Genomic DNA, 26,832 nt, shown 5'->3' with positions numbered 1-26,832 from the left:
GCCCTCACGGGGAAGTCCCGTAGGACAAAATTTTTATTCGGCGTGGTTGCCTAGAGTTTGTCCCAGAGGAGAATTTGCTTCAGATTTGCAGAGGCACTCCTGCGGCTGGGTACATTAGGGCTTTGAGATGACAGCAGGTTGCCCTGTGCGATGTGGTGGAGACTACACTTCCCAGCATTCCAGGGGGCGCCCGGGAGGACCACAGATCCCAGCACGCAACAGAAAGCCCAGGGACTACAAATCCCAGCCTTCCCCTCACTCAGTTCCTCTAACTTAGATTCCAGTGTGCCGCGCAGTGTGCGCAAATCCATAAATCTGCTTGTAGACTTGGTGGTTTCTGGATCCCAGGGGTTGAAACCTGGCGGGAACATCCTCTTCAGCCTCAAAAGATGACAGCCCACAGACAGGTAACTTCTATTTACATGGAACCCAGAAATCTCCTGCAAATCATGGTAAGGCTGAAACAACAAACAAACACTGATGAAATCATGAAAGAGAATGTAACAGAATGACTCCTTCAAGTCGTACTTGTTTGTTGGCCTGGGGAACAGGTTAGGTATTTCGCAGGGATTTCTGGTGTGCTCCCGCGGTGGACCAAGAGATGTAAAGGTTATGTACTCAGACTATCAATACAGTCAGAATTCAGAGGATTTGCTAATCCAACCTCTGTTATTTTACGTATGAAGAAACTGAGGCCCAGAGAGGCAGAGAGATTGTCGGGGTCACAGAAAGTTGGGACAGAGTTAGAATTCAGTTCTAAGACTGCTGCAGTCTGGGCTTTTTGCACTACACTAGAGTAATGATATTTTTAGCAACATGGCTATGCGATCTTACTCTCCTTGGTGAAGTTTTCCTGTCAAGGTTGAAACACCCAGAGGTTACTGTGGACAAAAAAATGTTGCCTGACATTTCACAAACGTTGCCCACCGTCAAGCCATCAGTCACTGAAGCCACCGCTGAAGATAGGCCCAGAGGAGGATTCTGGATGAAGAAAAATAGGAACTTGCCCTAGATAATTACGATGCATATCTAAGGAATGAGTTCAATGAGCCCAGACACTTGCATCTTCCCATGCATAAAAAACCACAGAAATCATTCATTTGAGTTGTCTGTTTCTTGTTAATTAGCAGTAATCTTTTGATGTTCAACTACAAGCTCTCTTTTCAGCAAAAACTGCTATATATCCTGGCTCCTCCCTTACTTCTTTGGAGCAGTTCCTCAGGGTTATATGAGGCTGTCTCCTGGGCTGTAGTCCTCAGAAAGGTCCCTGTATAAAACATAACTTGCAAGTTTTAGGTTGTGCATTTTTATTCAGTGGATATTAGGTGAACATTTATTTGGTGACTTGCCTGCAAGTGAAGGAGTGCAGTGTTTGTTTATCCTCAGTCTAGGTAAGACTTGGTGTTTTGATTTGTTCTATGTTACTCAAGGGTTCAGACAATAAAGCTTTAATATGATTTCAGAAACTAGATAAATACTGTAGTTTAAGCTAAAGTTTGAGATCTGCTACTCTTTTTCTAGGCCTTCCTTCCTCTTCCTTTATCCCTTTTGCCCATCTGGGCATCCACCCGATTTTTCCTTCCATGTAATTCAGCAAACACCTTTTCCAGTTTCTGTTATTTGCCAGACTTTGTTGGTAGAAGGTGAAAGACATGGTCACTGCCACCAGGAAGATAACAATCTAGTTAGGGAAATAAAGAGATTCCACTGAAATTCAAGATGAACTGTTAGGAATGGCACAAAAGAAAGGACATTAGAATGCTACAGAGGCCCCCATGGAAAGATATATTCAGTTGGCAAAACTTGATGGAGGAGGTGGCAGGGGTAGGATATTTTTCTACATTAAAATTTTTATCTGTAAATTGTTTTTGTTGATGAAATATAACACAGCAAGGGCACAATTTTTGCTTATGTATACACTTGTGTCATGAATCCCTAAATCCAGATAGAGAATGTTTCCAGCACCCCTTTTCCCCTTCCCAGTCATCCTTCCGTCCTGATAATCACTCTTCTGACTTCTGTTAGCATAGATCAGTTTTGCCTGTTCTTGAATTTCATTTATTTATTTATTATTTCTTTATTTTTGGCTGAGCTGGGTCTGTGTTGCTGCATGCTGACTTTCTCTAGTTTAGGCGAGTGGGGGCTACTGTCTCATTGCAGTGCCCTGGCTTCTCATTGTGGTGGTTTCTCTTATTGCAGAGCATGGGCTCTAGGGCTGGCAGGCTCAATAGTTGTGGTGCCCTATTTCTCCACGGCTTGTGGGATCTTAGTTCCCAAACCAGGGACTGAACTTATGTCCTCTGCATTGGAGGGTGAATTCTTAAGCACTGGACTACCAGGGAAGTCCTTTGAATTCCTATGTAATCATACACTATGTACAGTATGAGTCTGGCTTTTTTTGTTCAGTATTTTTGTGAGATTCATCTATGCTGTATGTAGCAGTAGCTAAGTTTTTTTTTTTTTATTTTTAATTGCTAAGTAGTATTCCATTGTAGGTATGTAGCACTGTTTATCTTCTCTACTGTTGATGGACATTTAGGTTTTCATTTACCAATTTTTGGCTTTTATTAACAAAGCTGCAGTGAACATTCTTAAATGGTTCTTTTTTTTTGTGGACTCGTGCACTTATTTCTAGGAGAGAAGTTGCTGGCTTGTGTGGAGGGTGTGTGATCAGCAATAGTAGATATTGCCAGTTTTCCAAAATATTTGTACCAATTTTCACCTTAAACAGCAACATAAGAGAGTTCTGGCTGACTCTTATCCTTGGCAATAGAGAACGGTGTCAGTTTTTAAAAATCCTAGCCATTTTGACTGAAAGTGGTATACCATTATATTTTTATTTACATTGTCTTTGGTGTTGAATCCTTGTCATATGCTTATTGACTGTTTGCTATATATCCTCTTGTGAAGTGCTTGTTCAAGTCTTTTGCCCAGTTTTTTAATTGGGCTGATTCTCTTCTTGTTGATTTGTATTTCTTTATATGGTCTAGATACGGAGTTCCTTGTCTGATACACGCTTTACAAATATCTTTTCCAAGTCTGTGGCTTGTCCGTTTAGTCTTGTACTGGTGTCTTTTGAGAAAAAGCAATTCTTAATTTTAATGAAGGGCCATAGTTCAGTGTTTCCTTTTCATGATTAGTGCTTTTTGAATTGTTTAACTCTTTGCCTACATAGTTGGTGGAATTTTAGCAGACAAATGTGAGGGAAGAACATTGCACAAAGGAGGAGAGAGCAAGTCTGAGCCTAGGCCCCGGTGTCAGAGAGGGAAGATCTGAGTCCTGGTGGGTTGGGACGGCATGGAGTTTGAGCTCTAATGGGGGGGGGGGGAGGCAGTGAGACAAAGCTGGATGGGGTGGGGGAGGCATCCTGAGCCTTCAAATTTGAACATTATTCTGGAGGAAGCAGAGGCACAGCCAGAATGTTTATGAATTTAAACAAGACTTATTAGTCCTCCTTCCAACACCAAATTTGTCCCTTCTCCTCCTCAGCCCTATTCACTTACCACCACCTCCAGACAGCTCTGGCCTCCCCAGCCAGAATCCTGGGTGATACCTTCCTTCTCTATTCCTGCATTCAGCTGGTTGCCAGGTCTGACAGATTCTATGGTCTAAACGTCTCCAACCAGGACTTTTCTATTTCAAGCCCAACTGCTGCCACCTTTGTTCAGGATCTCACAATCTCTTAACCGGAATCCATCAGTCACCTCGAGGGCTTCCCAGCCTCTAGTTTTCTCCATATCCAGTACATTCCTATAGCAGCTAGTGTCCAAAATGGCAATTATTCAGACCTCTCCACAGCTTAAAAACCCTCAATAGCTCCCCAGTGCCTCTAAGATAAAAGCAAAACTCTTTTACAGGGCTTGTCTTCTTTCTGATTTGCTTGCTCATTCTTTCAGGCTCAACTCAAGCCTCATTTCCTCCAGAAGGCTGCCTTGAATCGCCTCTCCCCAGGGCACAGTCAGGAGAGCCTTGGCTGTACTCCTGGGATACCTGTGGCACCATCTGTCCTGGCCAGACAGGCCTGTCTCCCCCAGAACCATGAACTCTCCCAGGTAGGAACTTTGCTGTATTTAGGTTGTCATGGGTATAGTGCCTTGCGTGTGGTTTCCAAGAACACTGATGACCTGATGCCAGCTCTGCAGCCCCCATCTCTCACCCATGATCCCTGGGCTCCAGTCACTCTGGGTTTCTTTTTTACATCAGTATATGCTACATAGCGCAGACCTCTTTTCTTCTCAGCTCTTGCCCACTTTCTCTTCCCCAGCGCATTCTCTTCTGTGCTTCCAAAGTGTTGTCATCTCTGTCTCTCATAGCACTTAACAGATTGAAGCTTTTTGAGGGCAAGAACCTTATCTTCATAGAACCTTCTAGAATATAACAGGCACTAAAGAAAAATTTCAAATGAATGTGTTGGTGCTCTGCACCTTTTCTGCTGTCTGATTTCTGCACTTGAATTCACAAAAGGTGAATAGGGCTTTTTTTTTTTTCCCTTCTTCTCATTTTCAAGACCTTAGTCTGGTGTACACGTTAAAGGAGCCAGCTTAGGTGTTCAGTTGCGTGGCATTCCTAGCCATCTTCCAGGTGAGTTGGTAAATACCAGATGCAACGTCACAAATATCTTTTTGGTCACAGAATCATGGTTGGTTCAACCCGTGTTTTACTTATTTTAAAACATTTTCTGAATAGAGGCGAAGAACATGGTCTTTGGCTTCAGAGAGCCTGGGTTTCAAAGCAGACTTTGACACACTGGCTTTTGGATCTGAAAAAATGGGAATAATGTTATAGGCCTGGAGTTGTAAGAGTTCGACGAGACGGTGTACAGCATACGGCACCTGGCATATGCAAAAGTGCTCTGTACCCCATGGGTAGCCACAGTTCGGCGGGGAGAATGGATTTAGGGCCCCAAACTGCTGATGGCGATGGTTTGGGCCCCAGTCCTGTCTACGCTGCATTTCTCTCCTCAGGACCCCCACCCCAGCCGGCTCGGACCCCCTTTCTCTGGTGCAGGCCTCACTAGAGCTCCGAGGCTGCGAATGCGGCGGGGGAACCTAGTGTGGGCGGAACTCGAGTGCAGCGGCGGGAGGCTTCCGGGGGAGCCGCAAGGGCAACGGGTCGGCGGAGGTAGAAAAGCGTCGGACGCCGGGCCGATCATGGACGCTTGACAACCTGCGGGCAGGCGCCGGGAGGCCAAGCCAGCGACCGAGAGGACAGAGAGGCGGCCGAGGACAGGTAGGGGCCGGCGAGAGGGTGGGGCCCGGCGCGCCAGGCGCGGCTGGGCCGTCAGACCTAGCGCCAGCCGTGGGAAAATCCCGCGGCCACACCGCCCCGCCTCGGAGCGCGCCCCTCCGCTCCTCACCTTGCACCCGCGGCCCTGTGAGGTACACGCCGCCCGCCCTAAAGCCCACCCCAGCCCGCGACCCTCAGCGTCGGCACCGCGCTTGCTCTCGCTTCTCCACCCGCAAAGGCTGCGGCTTTGCCCCTCTGCGGTCCATCAAAATAGCGCCCCCCGCGGGACGGGAATTCTCGCCTGAGTTCCTAGCCGCCTCTTTGGGCCCTCCCACTCCAGAAGAAAGCGGTTATCAGCGCCTCCTTATTATCTCTTTGCCCCCACGGACTTTGCTTTTTAGGCCGAGATTTTTTTTTTTTGAGGGACCGAAGTTCTGTCCATGTTTTTACCCCTTCTCCATCCCCTATCATTCGGTGTTTTCACACATTTCCACTTGGAAGGGAGGGGTTTTTTTTTCCTCTCCAAACACATCACCCTCCCCCGACATCTCGCTCATACCCTGTCCTCTTCTCCGTCCAGTTTCCCCTCCCCTCAGCAACCTTTATTCTCTTTATTTAGCACTTCATTTTTTTCTGTTTCCAACAAGACCTTCTTAGGTAACCCTGGTGAAACGACATACTTGTTCCTGTAATACTATGAAAGGACTGCAGCTCTTGGTGCCTGCCTCCAAAGGAAAACTTAGTTTCTCTTGGACCAAGCTATCCTTTTTCGATTTGTTCTCTTCCCTCTAATATAATTCTCCTTCATTTTGTCACACTGCCCAGGATATATCATTCTTAGAGAAGTAATCTTTTCTTATGTAGGACTCCTGTAGAGTAGATATGCAGCGTGTGTGTGTTCATATACACTCAGCTTGTAGTCAGTAGATTTTACAATCGAGGAACCCTCTTGTCCTAATGTCTTCAGGATGGCTATACTGTATCTTCATTGTTTCCTCAAATCTTTTTATTGTTTTCTGGAGGTTTTCTACAAATTCTGAAGTCGTATTCAAATAGGAATACCAGTAGGAAGCCAAATAAAGGGATTTTCCACATGGACTTAAACAGCATGTGTGCATGTATTTTCTTAGTTTGAATATGTTGCTCTTTATCTTTCAAGATGATTCCCCTCTTCCCTTTTCTATTCAGTCAGTGATTTTGTTGATTAAATGCATCATCTTTCTTGTCTGCCTTTTGTTTTCCCTTATCTGTATCTGGTTGTAGGTGGGATTCTAATGGCACAATGGAAGCTATAACTGATTGCTTTTGCTTACATTTGATGCCTCTGTGTTTTGACAAGATTCTCTGCTTCTTAACCAGAGTCTTAAAAATGAGGTGAATATAAGAGAGCTACTGAGTTACTCCTGTGTGTTTCTTCAGGTCCTGGTTAGGTTTAAGGGCTTCGAAGGTGCTGCCTTTGGGGAAGGGTCAGATGGAATGAAGTGGCTTTTATTAAATGTTTCAAATCTCAGAATAAGGACCAAATAAATCCCTGTAACTCCAGGTTAGACCCTACCATGTCACAAAGTGAGATCTGGACTCCGGAGCTGTTTTTTCTTTTTGAATACTCCCCAAACTATTCTGATGTCTGATCCAGCATGAAATAAGCATAGATTTTGCAGAGGAGGAGGAAGAATGACCGAAACACTTTTCTTTTGGACAGATCTCAAGGCCAGAGAATGGCAGGTGAACAGAAGCCCTCAAGTAACCTCCTGGAACAGTTTATCTTACTAGCCAAAGGTACCAGTGGTTCAGCCCTCACTGCTCTCATAAACCAAGTTTTGGAGGCTCCTGGAGTATATGTCTTTGGAGAACTGCTGGAGCTGGCCAATGTGCAGGAGGTAAGGGCAGTTTTCAGACAATTTCTCTATTTTCTTTGTTTTAAACCTTCCTGAGATTCTCTAGGCTTCAAGGGATTATTGGTGCTGAAGCATTGTGGACCTGTGAGGTGCTATTTTTGAGCGAGGAATGGGAATTGATGAGGCAGGGGAAGAGAGTGGGGATGAAATTCTGGGCTCCTTCTGGCTGGTATTTTCATCTGAATTTGGAGTAAATTGAGATTAGTAGTAGTGTTAGTTGCTCAGTCGTGTCTCACTTTTTGTGACCCCGTGGACTGTAGCCTGCTAGGCTCCTCTGTCCATGGAATTCTCCAGGCAGGAATACTAGAGTGGGTTGCCATTCCCTTCGCTAAGGGATCTTCCTGACCCAGGGATCGAACCCGGGTCTCCTGCACTGCAGGCAGATTCTTTACTGTCTGAGTCACCGGGGAAGTGGTAGTAATTTGAAAGATAGGGGACAAATCCAGCTGAACCTATAAATTAGAAAAGTATAGTATCAGCATGAATGATGTTACTAGTAGTTCCAGTCATTCTTAGGGACAAAAAGCCTCCAGTGTAAACATGGACATTGAAGATTGGTCAGGCACATACATAGCAGGAAGTGTTTGTTATTGAGCATGAGATGGGCATGGATAAAGAATGTATTATTTCTGTGAAAAGGGCAGTGTAGTGCTGAAGATGTGTAAAAACAATATGACATGAAATGCTGGGAAGTAGTCATTTTTGCTTTGTTTGCTTGCTTGTTTGTTTGTTTGGTAGTGGTTATTAAAAACTTGGGTATCACCTTTGGTTGTTGTACCTTAAAAATGAGAAGAATAACCAGGTGGAATGGAGCTGTAAAGGATCCCATACTTTTCCACCTCTGCTTCCCACCTGAGATATTTTCATATTTATTGATTGATGCTTTTATGTTGATTGATTAAAAAGTCTGGTGACATCTTTATTACATACTTTTTTGTATTACGTACTTTATTACACCAGGAGCTCTTGGTGGGGAAGGCTGGCTTCCTCTACACTGTCAGAGCTTCTTCCTGGTTGCCCAGTGTTACTCCTGCTCTGCTGAAGGCTGCCATGTGCAGGTCTGGGTGGTCCTTGTACTTGAGGATCATGTGCAAGATGCTACTTAGGGTTGCTTGGGCTTTCTTGTCGATCGTGGTCCACATAAATGGGGTGACTGACTTTTGCTGGCCAGTTCTTCAGTTCATGACAGTAGGACAGACGCCTTTGCCGTTGGCTGCCAGCTTCATGCTTATTGCCCTGCTGTGAGTCAGCCCATTGTAGCAGAAGGAGTTGGGTCTTCTGGACTTGCTGTTGTACATGTGCTCATTCCTCTTGATTAGGTAGCTCGAGCAGTTCCCCTGGGTCATCCCTTGCAGATGTATGGGTATGGCATCAGTTCCTGTCCCTGAAACAGTTGAAAACAGAAAGACTCACTTTTTTTTAAATTGTAAATTTTCATTTAACATCAGATTGGCTTGCTAGACTGTAAGCTCTGTTAGGGTAAGGTCTATTCTGTCCACTGTTGTTTCCTTAGAGCTTCTTATGTACGCTGACACATGGTAGACATTCAGTAAAAATTTAATTACCAGAGATAGAAAAGGAATCCTGTGAGGAAAATTTAAGAAAATTTGAGTTCTTTTTTTTTAAGACTTAATTGTTTTAGATCAGTTTTAGATTCACAGCAAAGTTGAGAGGAAGGTACAGAGAGTTTTAATATATCCCTTGCTCTCATGCATACATGGCCTGCACCATTACCAGTATCCCCCACCAGTGTGGAATGTCACTGATGCATGATTATCACTCAAAGACCATAGTTTCCGTTAGGGTTCACACTTGGTGTTGTACAGTCTATGGGTTTTGTGTGTGTGTGTGTGCTCAGTTGTGTCTGACTCTTTGAGACCCCATGGACTATAGCCTATCAGGCTTCTCTGTTCATGGGATTTCCCAGGCAAGAATACTGGAGTGGGTTGTCATGCCCTCCTCCAGGGGATCTTTCTGACCCAGGGATTGAACCAACATCTCTTGTGTCCACTCCAATGGCAGGTGGACTCTTTACCACAGCGCCACCTGGGAAGCCCGTATGGATTTAGAGAAGTGTTCAATGACATGTATCCACCATTACAGTATCAGGGAGAGCGTTTCACTGCCCCCAAGATTCTCTGTTCTGCCTGTTCTTCCCTTCCTCCCCTCTAATCCCTGACAACCACTGATGTTTTTACTTTTCTCGGAATGTCATATAGTTGGAAACATACTTATGTAGCTTTTTCAGATTGGCTTCTTTCACTTAGTAATATTGCATTTAAATTTCCGCCATGTCTTTTTGTGGCTTGATAGGTCATCATCTTTCAAAAGAAGAGATAGCTAGGAGTAATTTGTTTCTTCAGGCTTGTGAAAAGCCTGAATGAATATAAACAAGTAGTTGTTTTTTATGGAAGTTTGGGTAAGAGGAGATGGATGAAAATTAAAGTCAGAAAGATGTTACTGATTTAGGCCAGTGGGAGAAATTTTGGAGTGTCTGCCCTAGAGAAAATAGTCTTTTATGGCTCGTTTTGAAACTGTCTGTCTGAAAAGTGGGGGCTAGATTTGACGGTCTCATCCACTTCTGATTCAGGACCTCAGGAGATTCTCAATAACCTGAGAAGGTAGACCAGGGTATTAGGATGCCAGAGTTCTCATTGGAGTGCTCAGCAGAACACCTTTATCTTCCCACAGTTCGTTTTCTTTCCATATGTGAGCTGGGAATAAACTAGTTGCCTTTCAGTGGTCAGAAATTACAGATGTAGTTTTTGGAACCTTTTAAAGTTGAGTGGTATTATCAGTGCCCACAGAATGCCACTTGGTTCCTGTTTAGACTTTGCTGAGTTTGGTAAATTGGGAGAGTAACAGGTCATATTTGCAAGTAGGGAAAGCACACAGTTATGGTGACTGGCAGCAGAGCAGGGTGGAGCAGCTCCCAGCAGAGCAGGGCCGCTTTGCTTTTTCTTCCGCAGGTGGCTCTTTGCCCTTAGTATTAGCGAGGAGTAGGTAATTTTAATGAACAGTTTTGTTTGGGGCTGACTGATAGCCTGGTTTCCTGTCCCAGCTGGGCTGTATTGTTGAATCTTAGGCTTTGCTGATCTCTGGCATTCACAGTCCCCTTGTAGTCCTGAGACTTGGAGCCACCCCTGTACTTTTTCAGTTTGGATTCAGAGTGACTTGTGCTGTTCCTGCCAAGCTGGGGTGTCTGCAGAGCTGCTCCAGTCTTCGTTTCAGTGGTGGGAACGCTGAGAAAATTCCTCCTGCTCCCAGTACTTATTGCTTTGTGTGCATGTACGCGCATCTCTGTGACAAAAGTAGTTCCTTGGGCAAGCTGGATAGAGTGTAAAGTGTGTATTCCTGAGAGAGAAAATTTAAATATGGGCCTTTAATAACCTTATTTATTTTTTCCCAAAGAATCAGAGTTGGGAGGGATCTCAGGGACCAAGCAATAAAACAGTATGGAACTGTGGCCCGTGATCACCTGCCCTCTGCTCGAATGCTGCAGTGATGGGTAGACAGCTCGGTCTGTGAACTGTTTCCTTTTTTTCCTCCTCAGCTTGCAGAAGGAGCAAATGCAGCTTATTTGCAGTTGCTGAACCTGTTTGCCTATGGAACATACCCAGATTACATAGGTGAGTTGGTTAAGATCCTCCACAGACTTCTCTTCATTATGTTTCTCTGCCTGGGTGTGTTGTCTTCCTGAGGCTCACTGAGGTCTGGGATATAATGGGGTGGGCACTTACCTGGCTGTTTATCATCTCACTGTGCTCTGTAGGTGACATCCCATGAGGACTTTGGTTCCCTCCTTTTATTTCCCAGTGGGTTAAAGGGGACTATGTTTATGCTCATCCATAAATACAGCCCTTGTTTTTTTTCACATGAGGTTCTTAAGGACTGGTGTTGGTAGAGCACTTGGGAGTATTGTGAAATGTCAGAATACCCATTTGGAAAGTCTTTAAGCATTAAATATTATCTAAATACCGTCACCATATTGAAGAAGGTTTGGAAAATAGGGGAAAAAGTCACTTGTAGTTGTACCACCTATAACCACTGTTAGTTTTATGGTGCTGGACTTTTCCTCCCTTGTGCTTATGATTTCTGTAGGTGTAATTAGATTATGTGTACAATTTTATATCTTGCTTTATTCACTTATTTCATAGGCATTTATCCATGTTTTACATCTTTATAGTCATTTTTAATATTCCATAATCTAATACTCCATAATCTACTTACCCAGTTCTCTTTTCTAGATCATTTGAGTCATTGTAAGTTATTGTACAGCATAGTCATTGTAACTGTCAGGAGTGAGGTACATGCATGTCCAAACACTAACTTACATTCTACTCAAGCCATTTTTGTCTGGCTTTCCTAGTTTATTTTAGTGGTATGACATAGACCTGGAAGTTTATTTTAGCGGTATGACTCAAGGTCTTCACTGTGGTATCCCTGACTTCTCTTTTCCTCTCACTTTCTTTCTCCCTGGTCACTTCTACTTAACTCTGTGCTGCCATCACACTGGACAGTTTGCCACTTGCCAGTTTTTTCTGACCTTCACTTTGTTCCAGTGAGTGAATCCTTTGTTTTCATCCTCACTGAAAAGCAGCATTTTACAGACTCTGGAACCAGGATTCTTGGCTTTTATACTCTGTCTCCACTTCTACCAGTTGTGTGTCCTTTGGCAAATTAAGTGATCTTCTGTACCTCAGTCCCCTCATCTGTCAAAGGGGAGTAATAAAAAGGTCCACAATCCTTTATCTGCACTTCTTGGGCTGGATGTTTCATCATTTAGAATTTCGGGGATTTTAAAAAGGTTATATGATTTTAAAAAAGTTATATGATGCATATACTCTTTTATTTAACACCCTTGAGAGATGTGGGCAAAACCAGGAATCAGACACATTCAAGTTTTGCAGCAAAACAAATGACTGTTCACAACAAATGGGATTCAAAAGCCTAACTCAATTTAGGTCAGGAATTGCCACCACGTGAATTTCAGCACAGTGTTCAAGGGGAAAAAAAGGCAGTTTGGATTCACCAATTGGAATCTAGAATTATGGATAAGGAACTGAAGACATTTGGAATCTGAAATGTGGGGTTGCTGTGAGGACTCCCTGGTTGTGTGTGTATACGTGTGGATCTGTGTGTGCACTTGCACTAAGTACAACTTCCCGTCTGTGTTCCCTTGGCAGCTGCCATCGCCGTTGTTTCCATTATTGTCATTGCTCACATTGTGCCCGTCCTTCCACAGGCATCTGAAGCTCCACCTGTTTTTCTTTTTCTCTCCTACCTCCCCAGTGTGATTGCATTCACTTGTGTTCTCTCTTTTTCCCTTTCTTCTCACCCTCTTGTCATCTTCTGGTAATTTGTATCTTTCTTCTGGTAGTTCTCCTGCATTTGTAGCTGTTGAAACGTCGATGACAACTGAGAACAAGTCCAGGGCCATTGAGTTGCCCAACTCTGGGTGGTGGTTGGTGCTCCTGGAGTTATGAAGCACGGCAGCCCCGATAAGGCCCATCTCATTCCCCTTGAATCACTTAAAACAGTGCATTGCACATAACAGATACTTAGGGAAGACATTGAAAATAGTATTCCATTAAGATAATTGTCATACCATTTTTTGCAGTCATGCCTGGCTTCTTAGGAGACCCAGCTTTTTAGGTGTAGAGATTCAGTTTTTTTCTTCTTTGGAAGCACATGGTCTTTGAGTGAAGACAGGAGGTGCTTATGGAACATTTGCCTCATGAGTAAGTGCAGAGTCATGACAGTGATTCAGTAGTAGGTTTGATGTGGGGAGTTTGTGTGCTTATTCCATGAAGAAATCCTAATTTTGTTTTGTGTCTTGATTTTTGTGGTGGGTGGGACTGAGCAGCCAACAAGGAGAGCCTGCCAGAACTGAGCACAGCTCAGCAGAACAAGCTGAAACACCTTACCATCGTGAGCTTGGCGTCGAGGATGAAGGTACGGCCCCAGCCCTTTCCTGTCTCCTTCCTCACCTCCAGGCAGGTGTCTTGTTGGCATCAGTGTGGGAGCTCCCAGCTGCACAGTGTAGAGTTGCATCATAAATGCATAAAATTTGCCTGGCAAAGGACAAAAGAGAATAAGATAGCAGTTAAAATAGTGTAGATAATTACTCACGATTCTGTTCAGGAAAGTATGCCCAGGAGGGATGTGAATCAGCAGGTCTCAGTGCTGGCATGCCATGGTACCCCATGTGCTTGAGCCTTTGCCATGCTTAAAGGAGACTGCTGTTTCAAGATACAGATTTTTCAAACAACAAGGCGTCTCAAGGCAAGTTAACCACTTCAGCTGTTGCTCAATGCACAGTGAACTGTTCCTGTGCTGGAGGAATAACTTGTATGTTGGACTTACTGAGAGGTTGATTTTTAAATAGGCTGCCTTCCTCTGGGGATTTTCAAGGTTGAATATACTAATTGGAATTTTTGCTTTAATTCTCTAATTTCTGACCCTAACCTTCTGTAAAATATCGCTCTACTATATCTCTGAGTTCTTTGCCCCACTCAGTTTAGATGACTTGCAACCATCTGCTCATAGCCAGATCCAGATTCAGTCAATTTATAGTTGGTTTTTGGCTCTCTGCTCAATCCTAACCTAAATGTCTTACGTTTTTGTGAAGCTGTGCCTTTGAAAAAGTTTGCTTTTTTTCATTTTCCCTCTGTGATTGAGCCAGAAAGATGTATGTTTGTTCTTGGATTGTTGTTTTCACTTCTTAATATTATTTTATCTGGTCTAATCATAGATTTCTGATTCTCAGCTGGGCATTACAGGTGGGAGGCCTATTTTGTTAGGAAATGAGGGCCTGAACTTTTTTCCCCCCTTTTGTCCTGATCACGGACTTCTCAAGTATAACAAAGAGTAATAGTGACTCTTTACCTCATTTTTGCAACCTGTAAGCCCATGTACCAACTCTGGATTTCAGACCGTTAGTCATAGAACACCCCTCAGGTAGGTTTGTCATATTCTCTGCATACATCTTCCTCCTGTCTGTTTCTGCAGATTTGATTGCTCTGTTAATTTTCAAGCTAATAGTGATGTGTCAGAGGATTTGCAGAAAACTGAGTATTTAAATATCCAGTTTCCTTGAAGTCATGCAGAATTTTGGTACAGCCTATTACAAGACTACTATTGGGGAGTTGACTTTGTTGGGTAAGAGACTAAGAAAGCAAATGTAAATTTCAGGATGACCTCTGAGCCGGCAGTACCCAGTGGCCACCTGTAGGTGGGTGTGTTAGCCTGTAAGTTTTTAACATTTGTGCTCTGCTGGGCAAGCAGCCAGTTTGTCTCTCTGGTGTCTGAGATTGTTTGGAGTTTTTTGATGGCCTGGCATGTTACACAAATTCTGCAAGCTTCCAGAAGGCAGCAGAGTGCCAAATACTGAGTATTTCTCTCTTCTCAGCTGAAAGGTGAGCAACGTCCACGAGGCAGAGGATGGAGGAGAATGCATTCCTAGATACTGTGGGTCTGGTTTGGATCCCACAGGTCTCACAGCTCTTTTATCCACCTCTTGTTGCTCTGAGTGAAAGTCGCTCAGTCATGTCCGACTCTTTGTGACCCCATGGACTATACAGTCCATGGAATTCTCTAGACCAGAATTACTAGAGTGGATAGCCTTTCCCCTCTTTAGGGGATCTTCGCAACCCAGGGTTGGAACCCAGATCTCCTGCATTGCAGGCAGATTCTTTACCAGCTGAGCCACCAGGGAAGCCCAGATCTCACCACACCGTAGATGTTAATAATTATCAGTGGACCGCACTTCCCAAAGCCCTGAGGCAGACGTTGGCTATCTGGGTAATAACCTGAATTTTCTTGAATGTTTACCAGTGGTTTTGTAAGTATGACGCATACCTTCTCTACAGTGTATCCCCTACTCCGTGCTACTGAAGGACCTGGAGATGCGGAACCTCCGGGAACTGGAGGACCTCATCATCGAGGCAGTCTACACTGACATCATCCAGGGCAAGCTGGACCAGCGAAACCAGCTGCTGGAAGTGGATTTCTGCATTGGCCGTGATATCCGAAAGAGAGATATCAATAATATTGTCAAGACCTTGCATGAATGGTGAGGCTCAGGGAAGGAGGCACCCCCCATCTTTGTTGTTGTTTAGTCGTTAAGTTGTGTCTGACTCTTTTGTGACCTCAAGGGCTGTAGCCTGCCAGGCTCCTCTGTCCATGGGATTTCACAGACGAGAATCCTAGAGTGGGTTGCCATTTCCTTCTCCAGGGGATTTTCCCGACCCAGGGATCGAACCCACATCTCCTGGACCGCAGGCAGATTCTTCACTGCTGAGCCACCGGGGAAGCCAACTGCCCGCCCCCCGACTCCGCCTTTAGGAAGGGGATATCTGTCCTGGCCTTCGTGTTTCTTTTTGGAGAAATATGGTCTTCAGATATCAGAGGGGGCTGCCTGGGTGCTGGGACCTTGGGACAGCAAGCAGAGTGTGAAACTGCATTTGTGACTATAGCTGTGTGACAGCAAGAATCACTTCAGGCTGCCTAGTGTCATAGTTGTAGAATAGTTCTTGTCCTGTGCAACTGGGGGCTCTTTAGCAGTAGGCTATGAAATGCCCAGGGTTGGCAGGTAGAGTCTCTTAAGCCTGACACTGATCCTGTTGCTTCACAGACTCACCCTCAGCCTTCGACCAAGCTGGGAAATTCGTGTCAGTAAGATTTTGGGGATAAAAGAACCATATTCAGTATCAGTAACATTGGGCTAGTGTTTATAAAACACCGTGAGGGATATTGAAGACAAGGAATGGGTTATTCTAAATTGGGACATAGATTCAGATACAGAATATTTGATAACCGTATTCTGGTATATAAAAAGGAGTGGGACATTTGCACATACTCTATTTTAATAGAATTGGATGCTTGTGAGAGCTGTTGCACGTTCTACAAGAATTTGTTACAGTTATTAAAAACCGAGTTGTGAAGGAGGGCCAGGATGAGAGTACAGTTGGAGGTGAGGAGAGTACAGTTGCAGGTGGGCTCATGGCATGTTCGAGATCATGAAGCGGGGCAGGTAGACTTTGTGCAAGGGGTGGAGGTAGGGGTGAAAATTGTCTTTAAACAGACTGACTCTCCGGCTTAGCCACAAGACGTGTATATCCAGGGATGTACAGCCCGGCTTTGACCTTCCAGAGGTCCAAAGCCCTCTGAGCTTCCCTCACTGCAGCTCCTGTCAGACCCCCAGGCTTTTGCTGCCCACACGTTACCCCAGGTTCTGTCCTAGGTGTGACTCCAGACGCCTTCCCTTTACAACATGTGACACAAACAGGAGCTTTCAAAAGATTGTAAAACTGTTAAGTCAGAATAGAAGGGAAATAAACTTAGAAAATACCCGTAACATGAACAAGGTCTGGAAGAGAAGCTTTCGGTGTCTAGTCCTGCTGAAGTTGGCTGTCTGTTTCTGTCTTTGAGATGACCGACAACAGTTTTCACCTCCAACATCTGGCGTCAACATATTTGCACTTGGGGCTCTCCTACCTCCCATCCCAGAGTGTCTACGAGTACAGATTCTTACCCCTTGTTTTTAGGCATTGGAGTTAGATTTTAAACAAAGCTGGTACATATACATAAAGTGGTACCACAGGTACAGCGGAATGTTCACAACTGCTGACTGAAGTGGAGGGGAGGTGGGTATTTACTGTACTATATTGTCAACCTTTTTTTTTTTTTAAACATTTTAAAATTTTCAAAATAAAAAGTGGGGAAAGTGAAATAATGAGGAGGTGGGTGGCAACCAGGAAGTAACACACTTCTGAGAAAAAGGCCAATCTTCAAAATAGGATGCTTTTAGAAAATAATTTTTTCTGTTGAGAAAACTGATTAAGCATTGCCACCTGTGCAGTCTCTCCTAATTCCTTTAATTGCATGGTGTGTGCCACCTTCCCGTGGGACACAGAGGTTGGAAATTGAAGCTGTATTCTAAGAAACCACCCCAGGGACTTCCTTGGTGGTCCTGTGGTTGAGACTCCATGCTCCCACTGCTGGGGGTGTGGGTTTGATCCCTGGTTGGGGAACCAAGATCCTGCATTCTGCATGCCGTGGTCAAAAGTAAACTCCTAGGAAACTGCTTCATGTCCTCTGTGTTTGTTTCCATATGCCCTGTCTTAGGTATTTAGTAACAACGTGTCCTTTGGCAGGAGTGAAGGGGCAGGAGCCCCGGCAGACGGAATGTTCCAGCAAGTGTCTGTGGAGTTGGGGAGGGAGACTGGGGAGACTGGTGGACTCCCAGGCTTCTCTGCAGCTCAGGGCTGGTTCTCTCCTATGTAGGTGTGATGGCTGCGAGGCAGTCCTGCTGGGCATCGAGCAGCAAGTTCTGAGAGCCAACCAGTACAAGGAGAACCACAGCCGAACTCAGCAGCAGGTAGAGGCTGAGGTAAGGCAGGGAGTGTCTGTCCCCACTCCCAGGTATCCCTGTTTGTTCCTTGTCTCGTGAATCTTGGTGTAGATGAAGCGCTCATGAGTGGGCCCTGGGCGAGGTGCTCGGGTAGAGGACAGTGTGACCCATCCCTGGGCTTGGTGCTTTCTGTCTCCTTTCTGATTCCCGGTCGCCAGAGGGTGAGTGGGCTTGGAGACCAGGATGTTGTAATTCCTCAGTTCACATATACTTTGCACCTGCAGAGCACAAGAAACAAGTTTGGGGATGGCCTTAAGGGTGGATGGAAGGTTGATGGTTACTAGGCTGGGTGGATGGAGGGTGAGGTTGGGTGGACGCACCTGGCATCCAGGCCTAATGCTGCTCTGCTCCTCAGCGGTGTGGTGGGTGCTCCGTGTTCGTTTTATTCTCTAATCTGTGCATGTTTGTTGTAACCTTTGAAAATGTGTCATATGTTTTATCCTGAACAAGGAAGAAAGGGAAAAAATTTGGTGAAAGAAACGCAAGTGAAGGTAAAAGTGTGTGATTGTGGTATTAGACACCTGTTTGTTTAGGACACTTTTAGCCTCTGGGGAGATGCAGGCTCCAGCCCTGCAGTGAGTGGGCATTTGTGAGCCTGTGGCCTGGACACCCCTGGGAGTCATCTCCCAATTTGTTTGGAGCCCTGAAGATCAGAATTTTAGCACTGAAAGTTCTTTTCTGGTATGATGGAGCTTGTGACATTAATGGTATTTAATGAATTTTAAAAGTCAGGTGTCCTAGAGTATGGCAGACTGGAACCCAGAATTAGAGGTAAGGAACATAAGAAATAAGTGGCCGTGCCTTTCAGAGGGGGATTTGTGACATTTGAAGATTTCCTCTACTCTGTTGTATGTATTCCTTGAAAATAAAACCTGTGTCTTATTTAAATTAAAACCTGATCTTTGTAAGACCAGCTCTTTGCCCCATGCCTTATGCATAATAAGTGCTCAAATGATTGTCGTATATTTCAGGCACACACTGTAAGTATCAGTGAACTCTGAAGTCTGCTTTTCACAAACTAGAGAGAATTTATTTTATGTACGCAAATACCCATGTATACTACATAGGCACACCTACTCTGGGAATGTTCCACCTGTTGTAAATTTTTAACCCTACTTCTTGCAGAAGTGTGATCTATATTTAATTTAGCATTAGTCAAAGACAAATACAGTTAGGAAAGTAAGCCTGCTGCTTCTCCAACAAACTCTGTAATCCCCTTGTTGAAGATTGTAGTCTCTTCTCTAACCTGGGATTGATGTCTGAGCATAGTAGGAAAGGCTAACCTCTTTCTCTCCTCTTCACTGACCTCTCTCTCCCCTCTTCACTGACGCTTCCCTGTAAATCAGACCCTGGAAACAGGAGATTTGGAGGCAAAACACCCACCTGACCCGGGATCACCTGAGATGCTCTTTAACCTGGTTGGTCGCCCAGGAGGAGCCTGATCACTGCCGGCTGCCCCATTGTGGTTGAAGTGAAGTGAAGTGAAGTGAAAGTTGCTCAGTCGTGTCCGACTCCTTGCGACCCCATGGACTGTACAGTCCATGGAATTCTCCAGGCCAGAATACTGGAGTGGGTAGCCTTTCCTTTCTCCAGTGGATCTTCCCAACCCAGGGATTGAACCCAGGTCTCCCACATTGCAGGCAGATTCTTTACCAGCTGAGCCACAAGGGAAGCCCAAGAACACTGAAGTGGGTAGCCTATCCCTTCTCTAGCAGACCTTCCTGACCCAGGAATCGAACCGGGGTGGTTGGACCGCTGCTGATTGTGTGGCAGGTGGTGGGCTTGATTGTGGTGGCTTGCCAAAATAAATGATACTCGTAGAACTTTGAGTGGCTACAGTTTATTTCCATAATAAGTGGCATCTGTTTGAAAGAAGGCAATGACTGCCTAATGTTGAAACCCGACCAGTACTTAGACAACAGTGTGGACTCTAATTACGGTTATGAAACGAGAAAGCCAGCACATGTGGACTTGCTGTCAGCAGTCCACTGCTGGAAACACAGCTGCTCCAGCTGGCAGGGCCTGATGCTGCCACCAGGTGGCAGTAAGGGTTTGCTTAAGTGCAAGAGAAAGAAATTTGAGCCAACTAAAGGGAAACAGGGAAGCCTGGTGTTCTACAGTCCATGCGGTCACAAAGAATCGGACACAACTTAGTAATTGAACAGCGACAACAACCACCAAGGTCACCTCCACTCCCAATTAAAGCAGTCTTCTAATTTGGTCTTTTCTGGTGGCTCAGACAGTAAAGAATCTGCCTGTAATGCAGGAGACCTGGGTTTGATCCCTGGGCCGGAAAGATCCCCTGGAAAAGAGCATGGCAGCCCACTCCAGTATTCTTGCCTGGGAAATATTCCATGGACAGAGGAGCCTGGCGGGCCACAGTCCATGGAGTCACAAAGAGTTAGACATGACTGAGCAACTAACACTTTCACTTTTCACTAATTTGTTACTCTTCTAGGAAATCTAGACAGCTATGAGAAGAATGGGAGCATGGTCAAAGCCCAGAGCCTTGTCAGTTTTTCTAAATGCGTGATCTGGCTACTGCATGTAGGGTGCTGATTGTGCCCTGGCTGAAGGCACAAGGAGGAAGGTGCTCACTAAGTATTTGTTGACTTGAAAACAGGTCTACCACCAAGTTGTAATTTTGTTCTATTCTGCTTTTATTTATGCTTCTGTTACTCATAACTTTTTTAGGCATCTTCTCAACTAAGTTGATCTTTATTTATTTTTAAGTTAGATTAGTGTTCTCAGAGGGGAAAACTTCATGTTTTTTTTCCCTCAAATCTTATAACAGCAAACTTCTGGTGACTATCAGTTTTAAGAGCTTTCCCTCTTAATGAAGTCAGCCCCATACAAACTGCCTAAGAATATTCTCTCCTTTTAGTCTTTCACAGAAATAACATGAACTAATTAGTCACAATGCCAGCATACCTGCAGGAGATAGAGCAGTGACGTCACGAACTATTTGTCATCTCTGAGCAAATGCTCTGGAGGGAGGTAATGGTCACCTCTACAAAGTACCTCATCACTTATATTTGATTTTGGAATGTATTCTTCTTCATATTTGAATGTGCTTATAAGTCTGATGTTTGGTGGAATGTCAATGTATAGCTCTTGCTACATTTACAAAATAGGCCATTTTCCACTCAGGTAGGTAATAGAGCATAACTGGACAAAGTACACTCTTTTCTTTTTCAGTATGGCGAATCCTCCAGAAGCTGAGTTGGTGATAGACCTTGAGCCCATTGGCTGTTAGCGTGTGCTTCCCCGTGCTTCCTGAGAGACTTCTTTCCGTCTCCCTGTCCTCCTTTCTCTGAGTGGCCCTTTCCCACTGTGCGCTCTACTTCTGTCTGCCTTTGCTCGGCCCCACAGCTCACAGGTGTTTTCCTGCCCCAGAGCTGTCTCAGTTCTCCTTTTACCTGAATATCTAAAGTCTCTAGTAGAACTAGGCTGTGATTGTGTTAACAGGTGCAGTCCCATGTGAAAATTCCTGGTGCTCATAATCTGAGGGACCTGACAAACTCGAGGTCATCTGGGGTAATGGGATGGCGCTGGCCTGCAAGCCAGACTGCTCAAGGAAGAAAGTTAGAAGGCAGCATGACATTGAGGCCAAAGAAGATCAGCCTGCGGGATATCAATCATTGTTTCAAGGGCGTCTCTGTGAAGGCAGAGTTAGACTTCTCAGGATTGTTCCGTGGAGCTGAGACAGGCTTAATTGGCGGACCTGCCTGAGTGGCCACTCTTGGGTTCTAGAAGGAGGTGTCTATGGTTAGACCTGGGGAGTTACTACAGAAAGCTGGTTGACTCAACTCCCCTTCAACTCTGAGAGTCTGTTACTGGCTCAGCAGTCTCCTTTGTGAGTTCCGTGTATTTTAAATGCCAACAGTCAAACTGATTGAGCATGGTATATACATAACGACCCACTGTGAGCCACGTCATGACCCCCACCACATCCGGCTGAAGCCTTATGAGGATAAAGGGCCTCATTTCTTCAGGAAGCCCTCTTTTCTTCTGTGTTTTGTTTCCCCGACTGTGGAGGGCTCAGCATGTAGTCTTACCGTAGGAAGCTAGATGTGAACCCCTGAAACAGAGGAGACACAGCGTGTAGGAGGCCGCCATCTGACAGTGAGAGGTACTGTCAGGCAGTGTAATTGAGGGGAGACAGGTCAGTGTGGGTGAGTGGTCAGGGTGGGAAGGGTGGAAGAGGTGGGGTCAGAGGGGGCCAGAGAAGGAGGAGGCTTGCCCAGGCTGGAATGATAGGGTGTGTAGGACAGGCAGCCAGGCAGAGGGAAATGACTGCTCCACGTGTGCGGCCGGGGACTTGGCATGGCTCAAATGGAGGGCACATGTTGTGAAGGGAAAGATGGTACAAGGTCTTGAGTGGCGTGTTGGAAATGGAGAACAAGCCAGATTTGTCCTTGAGGTAGGTCTCATTTCTTCACGTGTCACTGAGCACCCAAAATATCAGCTTACTGGGAGATAGTTTGTATAAGAAACTGAAGAGGTAAATAGGCACTTGAATGCTTAGAAAACAGCAAACTGGACAAGCCTTGGAGTGTTGTTTTATAGGGCAGTGATAACTGAAAAGTCACATTTCTTAATCTCTCCTCCACGGTCATCAAAATATGCTTTGAAGTAAAGCAAAATAGCTCTTTTCTAAGAGAAAGAGTTGGCAGGCTGTCCACTTGCTTCAAATTCTTCGCTCACTACCTCACCAGGTAACTCTCCTGAACAGGAGATAACAGAGCAGCAGTAAGCACGGGAAGGTGGGATGCCCACATGCTGAGAGGGCATGTCTTGGCCTGGCAGACACTGGATGCATCCAGCTGTGGACTCGGTGGCCCTCTGTGTCCACTGTCCCTGCCCGCAGTCCTCTGTTGATGCTCCTCTTAGAAATGTCATTGAGATGACTGAGGGGACAGCAGTTTTGAGGCGTGGCTGTTCCTACATCTCAGAACAACAGAAAACAAAAATGACCTGCAGTCTAGTCTAGGCCCATTCCCCAGATGACAGCTCTCCTCCAGGAACCTAATTTTTATGTTGCTTTCCTCTCCGCATTCGGCCTGTCTCTTACTCAAGCTCCTGATACTGTGACTGTTGAGAAGTGTTGATGCTGATAACTCCCTTCTTGTTCTGTAAGAAACCAGGGCTTCTTCCCAGAGAACACAGAAGCCACAAAACAGGGGAAGCTACTTACTTTCTTACCAACAAGCGTACACCTTTTTCTGCATCAGCCTTCTCCTCTTTCTTCCTTCTAATGATTGGGGAAAAAAGTTGATATTTCCTCTTCTGTTTTTCTTCCCTTTATTATTATTCTCAGTTAGCTGAAGGGCAATGATCCATTGGAACTGGCGTTGGGAAATGTGTATAAATATGGGCACATAAATAGGAGCACACAGTTTGTAGGACAAGTTGGTACAGTCATGTTTCAGAGGGCAGTATAGCAGTAGTTACTAAAGTAAAATGTGTAAACCCTTTGATCTGGAAAGCTCCACGGGTGTTCAAAAAAGTATGCAAAGGCTGTTTATTGAAGCACCATACGTAAGTGAAAAGCAAACTAGGAACTAATTAAAAAATGGTAGAACATTCATCATAGAACAGTACATCCTTGTTACTGTATAGGATATGTTCAGGAGGTGCTTAAATATCTGTTAAGAAAGGTCTGCTGAAAACAGTACTGTGATTACATTTTTCTTTGACTACATTTTTTGTCATTGGTCACTTAGTTGGCTGAAGTTTACCTTCTAGTTGCTTGTTCAAGAAAGAAAGTATTAGTTGCTCAGTTGTGTTCTTTGTGACCCCATGGAATGCAGCCCACCAGGCTCCTGTGTCCATGGAACTCTCCGGGCGAGAATACCGGAGTGGGTTGCCATTCCCTTTTCCAGGGGATCTTTCCAACCCAGGAATTGAACCCAGGTCTCCTGCATTGCAGGCCGATTCTTTACCATCGAAGCCACCAGGGAAGCTGAAATAAAGGCTCATGCAATTGTATTCCAGAGTTCTTGTGAAAACAATCTGCGGTTTCATACCTGAACAGTGGTCAGCTGAGTATAGCACCTTGTGTCACCCTTTCTTTTTCTGCGGCCATTTTAGCCAGTGCTTTCTTTGACCTGCTCTGTTGTACCTTTTTGCCAAATGGTCCACTTCCGCTTGGCTTGTTTCCTGTTTTCAACCAAGAAAGCATCATTCGTTCCGCTTTTTCTGCTTGATTCATTTCCATGTATCTTCTGTGAGTAGCCCCTGCTCATTCTCCCCTTGTGTAGGTTTCTGAAGATAATCTCAGGTCTTCTTGCAGAGGGCTCTGGTTTCTTTGCTGAGTGGCCCCCATTGTTGCAGGAGCAGCTTATGAGTTTCTGGCACGTAGGAGCTGAGCACCCCAATTCTCTGTCTCCCTCCAGGTTACCAACATTAAGAAGACCCTCAAAGCTACCGCGTCCTCCTCTGCTCAGGAGATGGAACAGCAATTGGCCGAACGAGAGTGTCCCCCTCACGCCGAGCAGAGGCAGCCCACTAAGAAGATGTCCAAAGTGAAAGGTCTGGTCTCCAGCCGCCACTAGGGCCGGCTGGGGCAGCTGGCACTCACCAGGCCTGGGTCAGGTGGGGAGGGGACACCGAGGGCCTGCTTCCTCCCCTCTCCACCTTCCGTGAGTTCCAGACCTGCCCGTCCCCTCACCAGCGCCTCCCCCCTCGTTGGTACTGTTCCAGAAGAACCGTTAAGTCCCTCCCCACCAACCCACCGCCCCTGTCCCCAGTTGCTCCCTTCAGACTCAGGGGCTCCACGGATGCCATCCCAACAGGGCCGACACTGCCCAGCTTCCCTCCAGGAGGTTCTCGTCTCTGTCTAAGGGCTTGTCTCCCTCCTAGTTTTCCTTTTGCTTCGTGTCATTTTGTCAGGCTGTTCATAAGCCAGAAGCAGCTTTAACCGGCCCACAGGGATGGGTGCTCTCTGAGTGGGGGGGGGGCCTTCCTTCTCCAGCCCCTTGTACACAGTACCCACAGAGGTGCAGGCGCTCTCTAGTAGCCAGGTATCAAAATGCTTCGTTTTCCCTCTCCTGCCTTACCCCTTGTTGGCAGCTCCGATCAGGCCATGGAGGGATGCCGATGCTGGGCTGTGTTTACTAAACCTGCGGGTTTTCAGCCTCTTAACGCCCAGCTCCAATCTCTCATTAGTTGGGAGCACTGGGCTGTCTTTACCCCTGGGATCTGAGCACCAGTGGTGGGTTGCCATGGGTCTGCTGGGTGGCAGAAGTCTCTTCCGGCTGGTGTTCTTTGCTGGCTTCGCTCCCTGCTGCCTTTTGACTACTCAGACTGGCCTTTGGTGTGAAGGCCCCAGCTGCCCATGGGGGCTGTCTGCCAGCATTCGCTCTCCCGAGATCTTTAATTCCTCCCGGCTGCATCCATGGTGGGGATGGTGTGTCGCGGCCCCTCTGGTGAAGGATTTGTTGCTGCTTCTGTTTCTTTCTTCCCACCCTCCCTGGCTGGTGACCCAGAGCCCTCTGATGATGGCATTCTCCTGGCAAGAGAAAAGGACTTGACTAGTAGCCTTTCTGAACTTGAACAGTTTCAGGTTATATTTTAATTTTTTTTTTTTTTGTACAGGTTCTGATTCTAATACATTTCAACATGCCTTTTTTCCCCCTCGTGTCAATATTTGTTATAGACTAATCGCCGGGGATTTTCACCTGGTTGGAGGGTGGTGTGTGTGTATGTGTGTGTGTGGTGGTGTTCGTTGGGTTTTTTTTTTTAAGGGGAGGTGGAGGTCCTGGGGCGATATTAAAGAGAGAAAAAGCACATTTTAGAACAAAAAATAAATGTAGATTTAATGTACATGACTGTAAAATGTGGGGTTGCGTAGCTGGTGGGTCTCGAGGGGCTGGAATTAGAGGGTTCAGGGAACAGGTGATACTGTTTCAGTGCCATGGTAAAAAACAGATCTCTCCTTTTTCCAAAATGTCCAGCAGCTGCCTACCATTGATTGAATGTTAACAAAGTGTTCTTGTTTCCTTTCTTATAATCCATGTCCCTGTATTACATGCCCAGCTGGAGGGTTTAATTCCCAAAGTATGTTTCATGAAACCCTTTGGTAGATGCTCTGTGGAAAGGGGGTTCTGTTGTTAAATAAATCTGGCACATCCTGCATCCCATATCCTCACTGGAAGTTCATTGTTAAGGTCTCAGAGAAGGCCCAGGGGAGGAACTGGTTACCACACTCATCTCAGCACCCTATCCTTTTTGGTAATTTTTGGTGGAACATATTTTGGAGATATTTTTGGAAACAGTATTTCTCAAAAACACCTCCCAGCCTTATAGGTTTTTCCACCTATTCCTTCTAGATCCAAAACAGTCACTTGCTCTTGCAGGTGGTCATCCATCCTTCTCTTTCCTGCCAGGGAGCAGGTTAGGAAACGTGACTCATTTGCAGGAAGTGTGCACGCACTTGTTTGACTGCCCCAGGCCCTCAGGGGCTCCAGGTTCACCTTCTCCACAGGTCTGCTGTTCCTTACAAATAGTAGTGACAGTCATAAGAACAACACTCACAAGGTGCTCTACAGAATGGCTTCATCTACAGTAAGTCATTGAATCCCTCCCATTAAACAGTCTCCTGAGATTGGTAAGGTAAGTATTGTTAGAGCCATCCTCACTTTACATGTGAGATAATGGAAGCTCAGAGATTCAGAGTCCCCTGGTGTTCAGGGGTGAAATGAAGACTCCCGGATCTCTGGACTTAAGTGCCCAGCTATCTTCTCTAGGTGGTCACCAGACTCACCCTCAGTACCCTTCTACTTGCTTATTCCTCTGGGGGCCCCTCTTGCTCTTAACTGACACCCAACACATCACAGCTTGTTTCCCAGACCCACTCAGCCACTTCGTAAGGAAGCAGAAGGTGGGGTGGGGCACCAAGCATTGTGGGAACAGCTGGAAGTTCTTGGCTCTGCTGGACTCTAGGAGGCCTGCCCTCCGAGCTCTGCAGTTTCCCACCTGGCCTGTGTCATCCAGGCTTGGGTCTGAAATATGCATGAGTATTTTCCATATCAACACAGTGAATGTTCAGAAGAGGTGTCCTCAGCAGCAGGAAACCCTCTGAGTTCGGGAAGGAGACACTGCGGTATGAAGCAGTTAACTTGGTAGTAGCGCCCCTCTTTGACCCCTAAGCCATCCGCTTCCTTGAGGCCTCATTGGTCGTCTTTACTTTGTGTCTGGATGAGAGGCATTATGTTTCTTCTTGGATAACATGAGGGAGGCAGTCAAAAGGCCCCCAGATCCAGATGACCACCACTGATAGCATATCCATCC

The 26,832-nt window shown here is 45.6% G+C and overlaps 1 protein-coding gene across 2 annotated transcripts; it reads left to right on the top strand.

Annotated features, from left to right (window-relative positions):
- The first annotated feature begins 260 nt into the window (after nucleotides 1-260).
- Nucleotides 261-25,174, top strand: COPS7B (COP9 signalosome subunit 7B). 2 transcript variants are annotated; one of them, XM_043909693.1, is made up of 9 exons: nucleotides 261-407; nucleotides 3,897-4,052; nucleotides 4,965-5,229; nucleotides 6,929-7,106; nucleotides 10,678-10,753; nucleotides 12,991-13,079; nucleotides 14,996-15,198; nucleotides 17,412-17,517; nucleotides 23,937-25,174. In XM_043909693.1, exons 4-9 carry the CDS (start codon nucleotides 6,945-6,947, stop codon nucleotides 24,093-24,095), a joined length of 795 nt encoding a protein of 264 aa, XP_043765628.1. In that variant the 5' UTR covers nucleotides 261-407; nucleotides 3,897-4,052; nucleotides 4,965-5,229; nucleotides 6,929-6,944; the 3' UTR covers nucleotides 24,096-25,174. The 2 variants fall into 2 exon arrangements, with proteins under 2 accessions (XP_043765628.1, XP_043765629.1); XM_043909694.1 differs by lacking the exon at nucleotides 3,897-4,052 and having other exon boundaries at nucleotides 297-407.
- The last annotated feature ends 1,658 nt before the right edge of the window (nucleotides 25,175-26,832 follow it).

This window comes from Cervus elaphus, chromosome 8, assembly GCF_910594005.1.
Source record: "Cervus elaphus chromosome 8, mCerEla1.1, whole genome shotgun sequence".
Classification (NCBI taxonomy): domain Eukaryota; kingdom Metazoa; phylum Chordata; class Mammalia; order Artiodactyla; family Cervidae; genus Cervus; species Cervus elaphus.
The sequence above is the reverse complement of the archived record's forward strand: the minus strand, read 5'-3'. Positions and strand labels throughout refer to the sequence as shown.

Excerpts from the sequence above, each read along its gene's own strand:
- COPS7B (XM_043909693.1), top strand. The coding sequence starts at position 6,945 with ATGGCAGGTGAACAGAAGCCCTCAAGTAACCTCCTGGAACAGTTTATC. Across the intron at positions 10,754-12,990 it reads AACATACCCAGATTACATAG|CCAACAAGGAGAGCCTGCCA; the intron begins GTGAGTTGGTTA and ends GGGACTGAGCAG. Across the intron at positions 15,199-17,411 it reads GTCAAGACCTTGCATGAATG|GTGTGATGGCTGCGAGGCAG; the intron begins GTGAGGCTCAGG and ends TCTCCTATGTAG.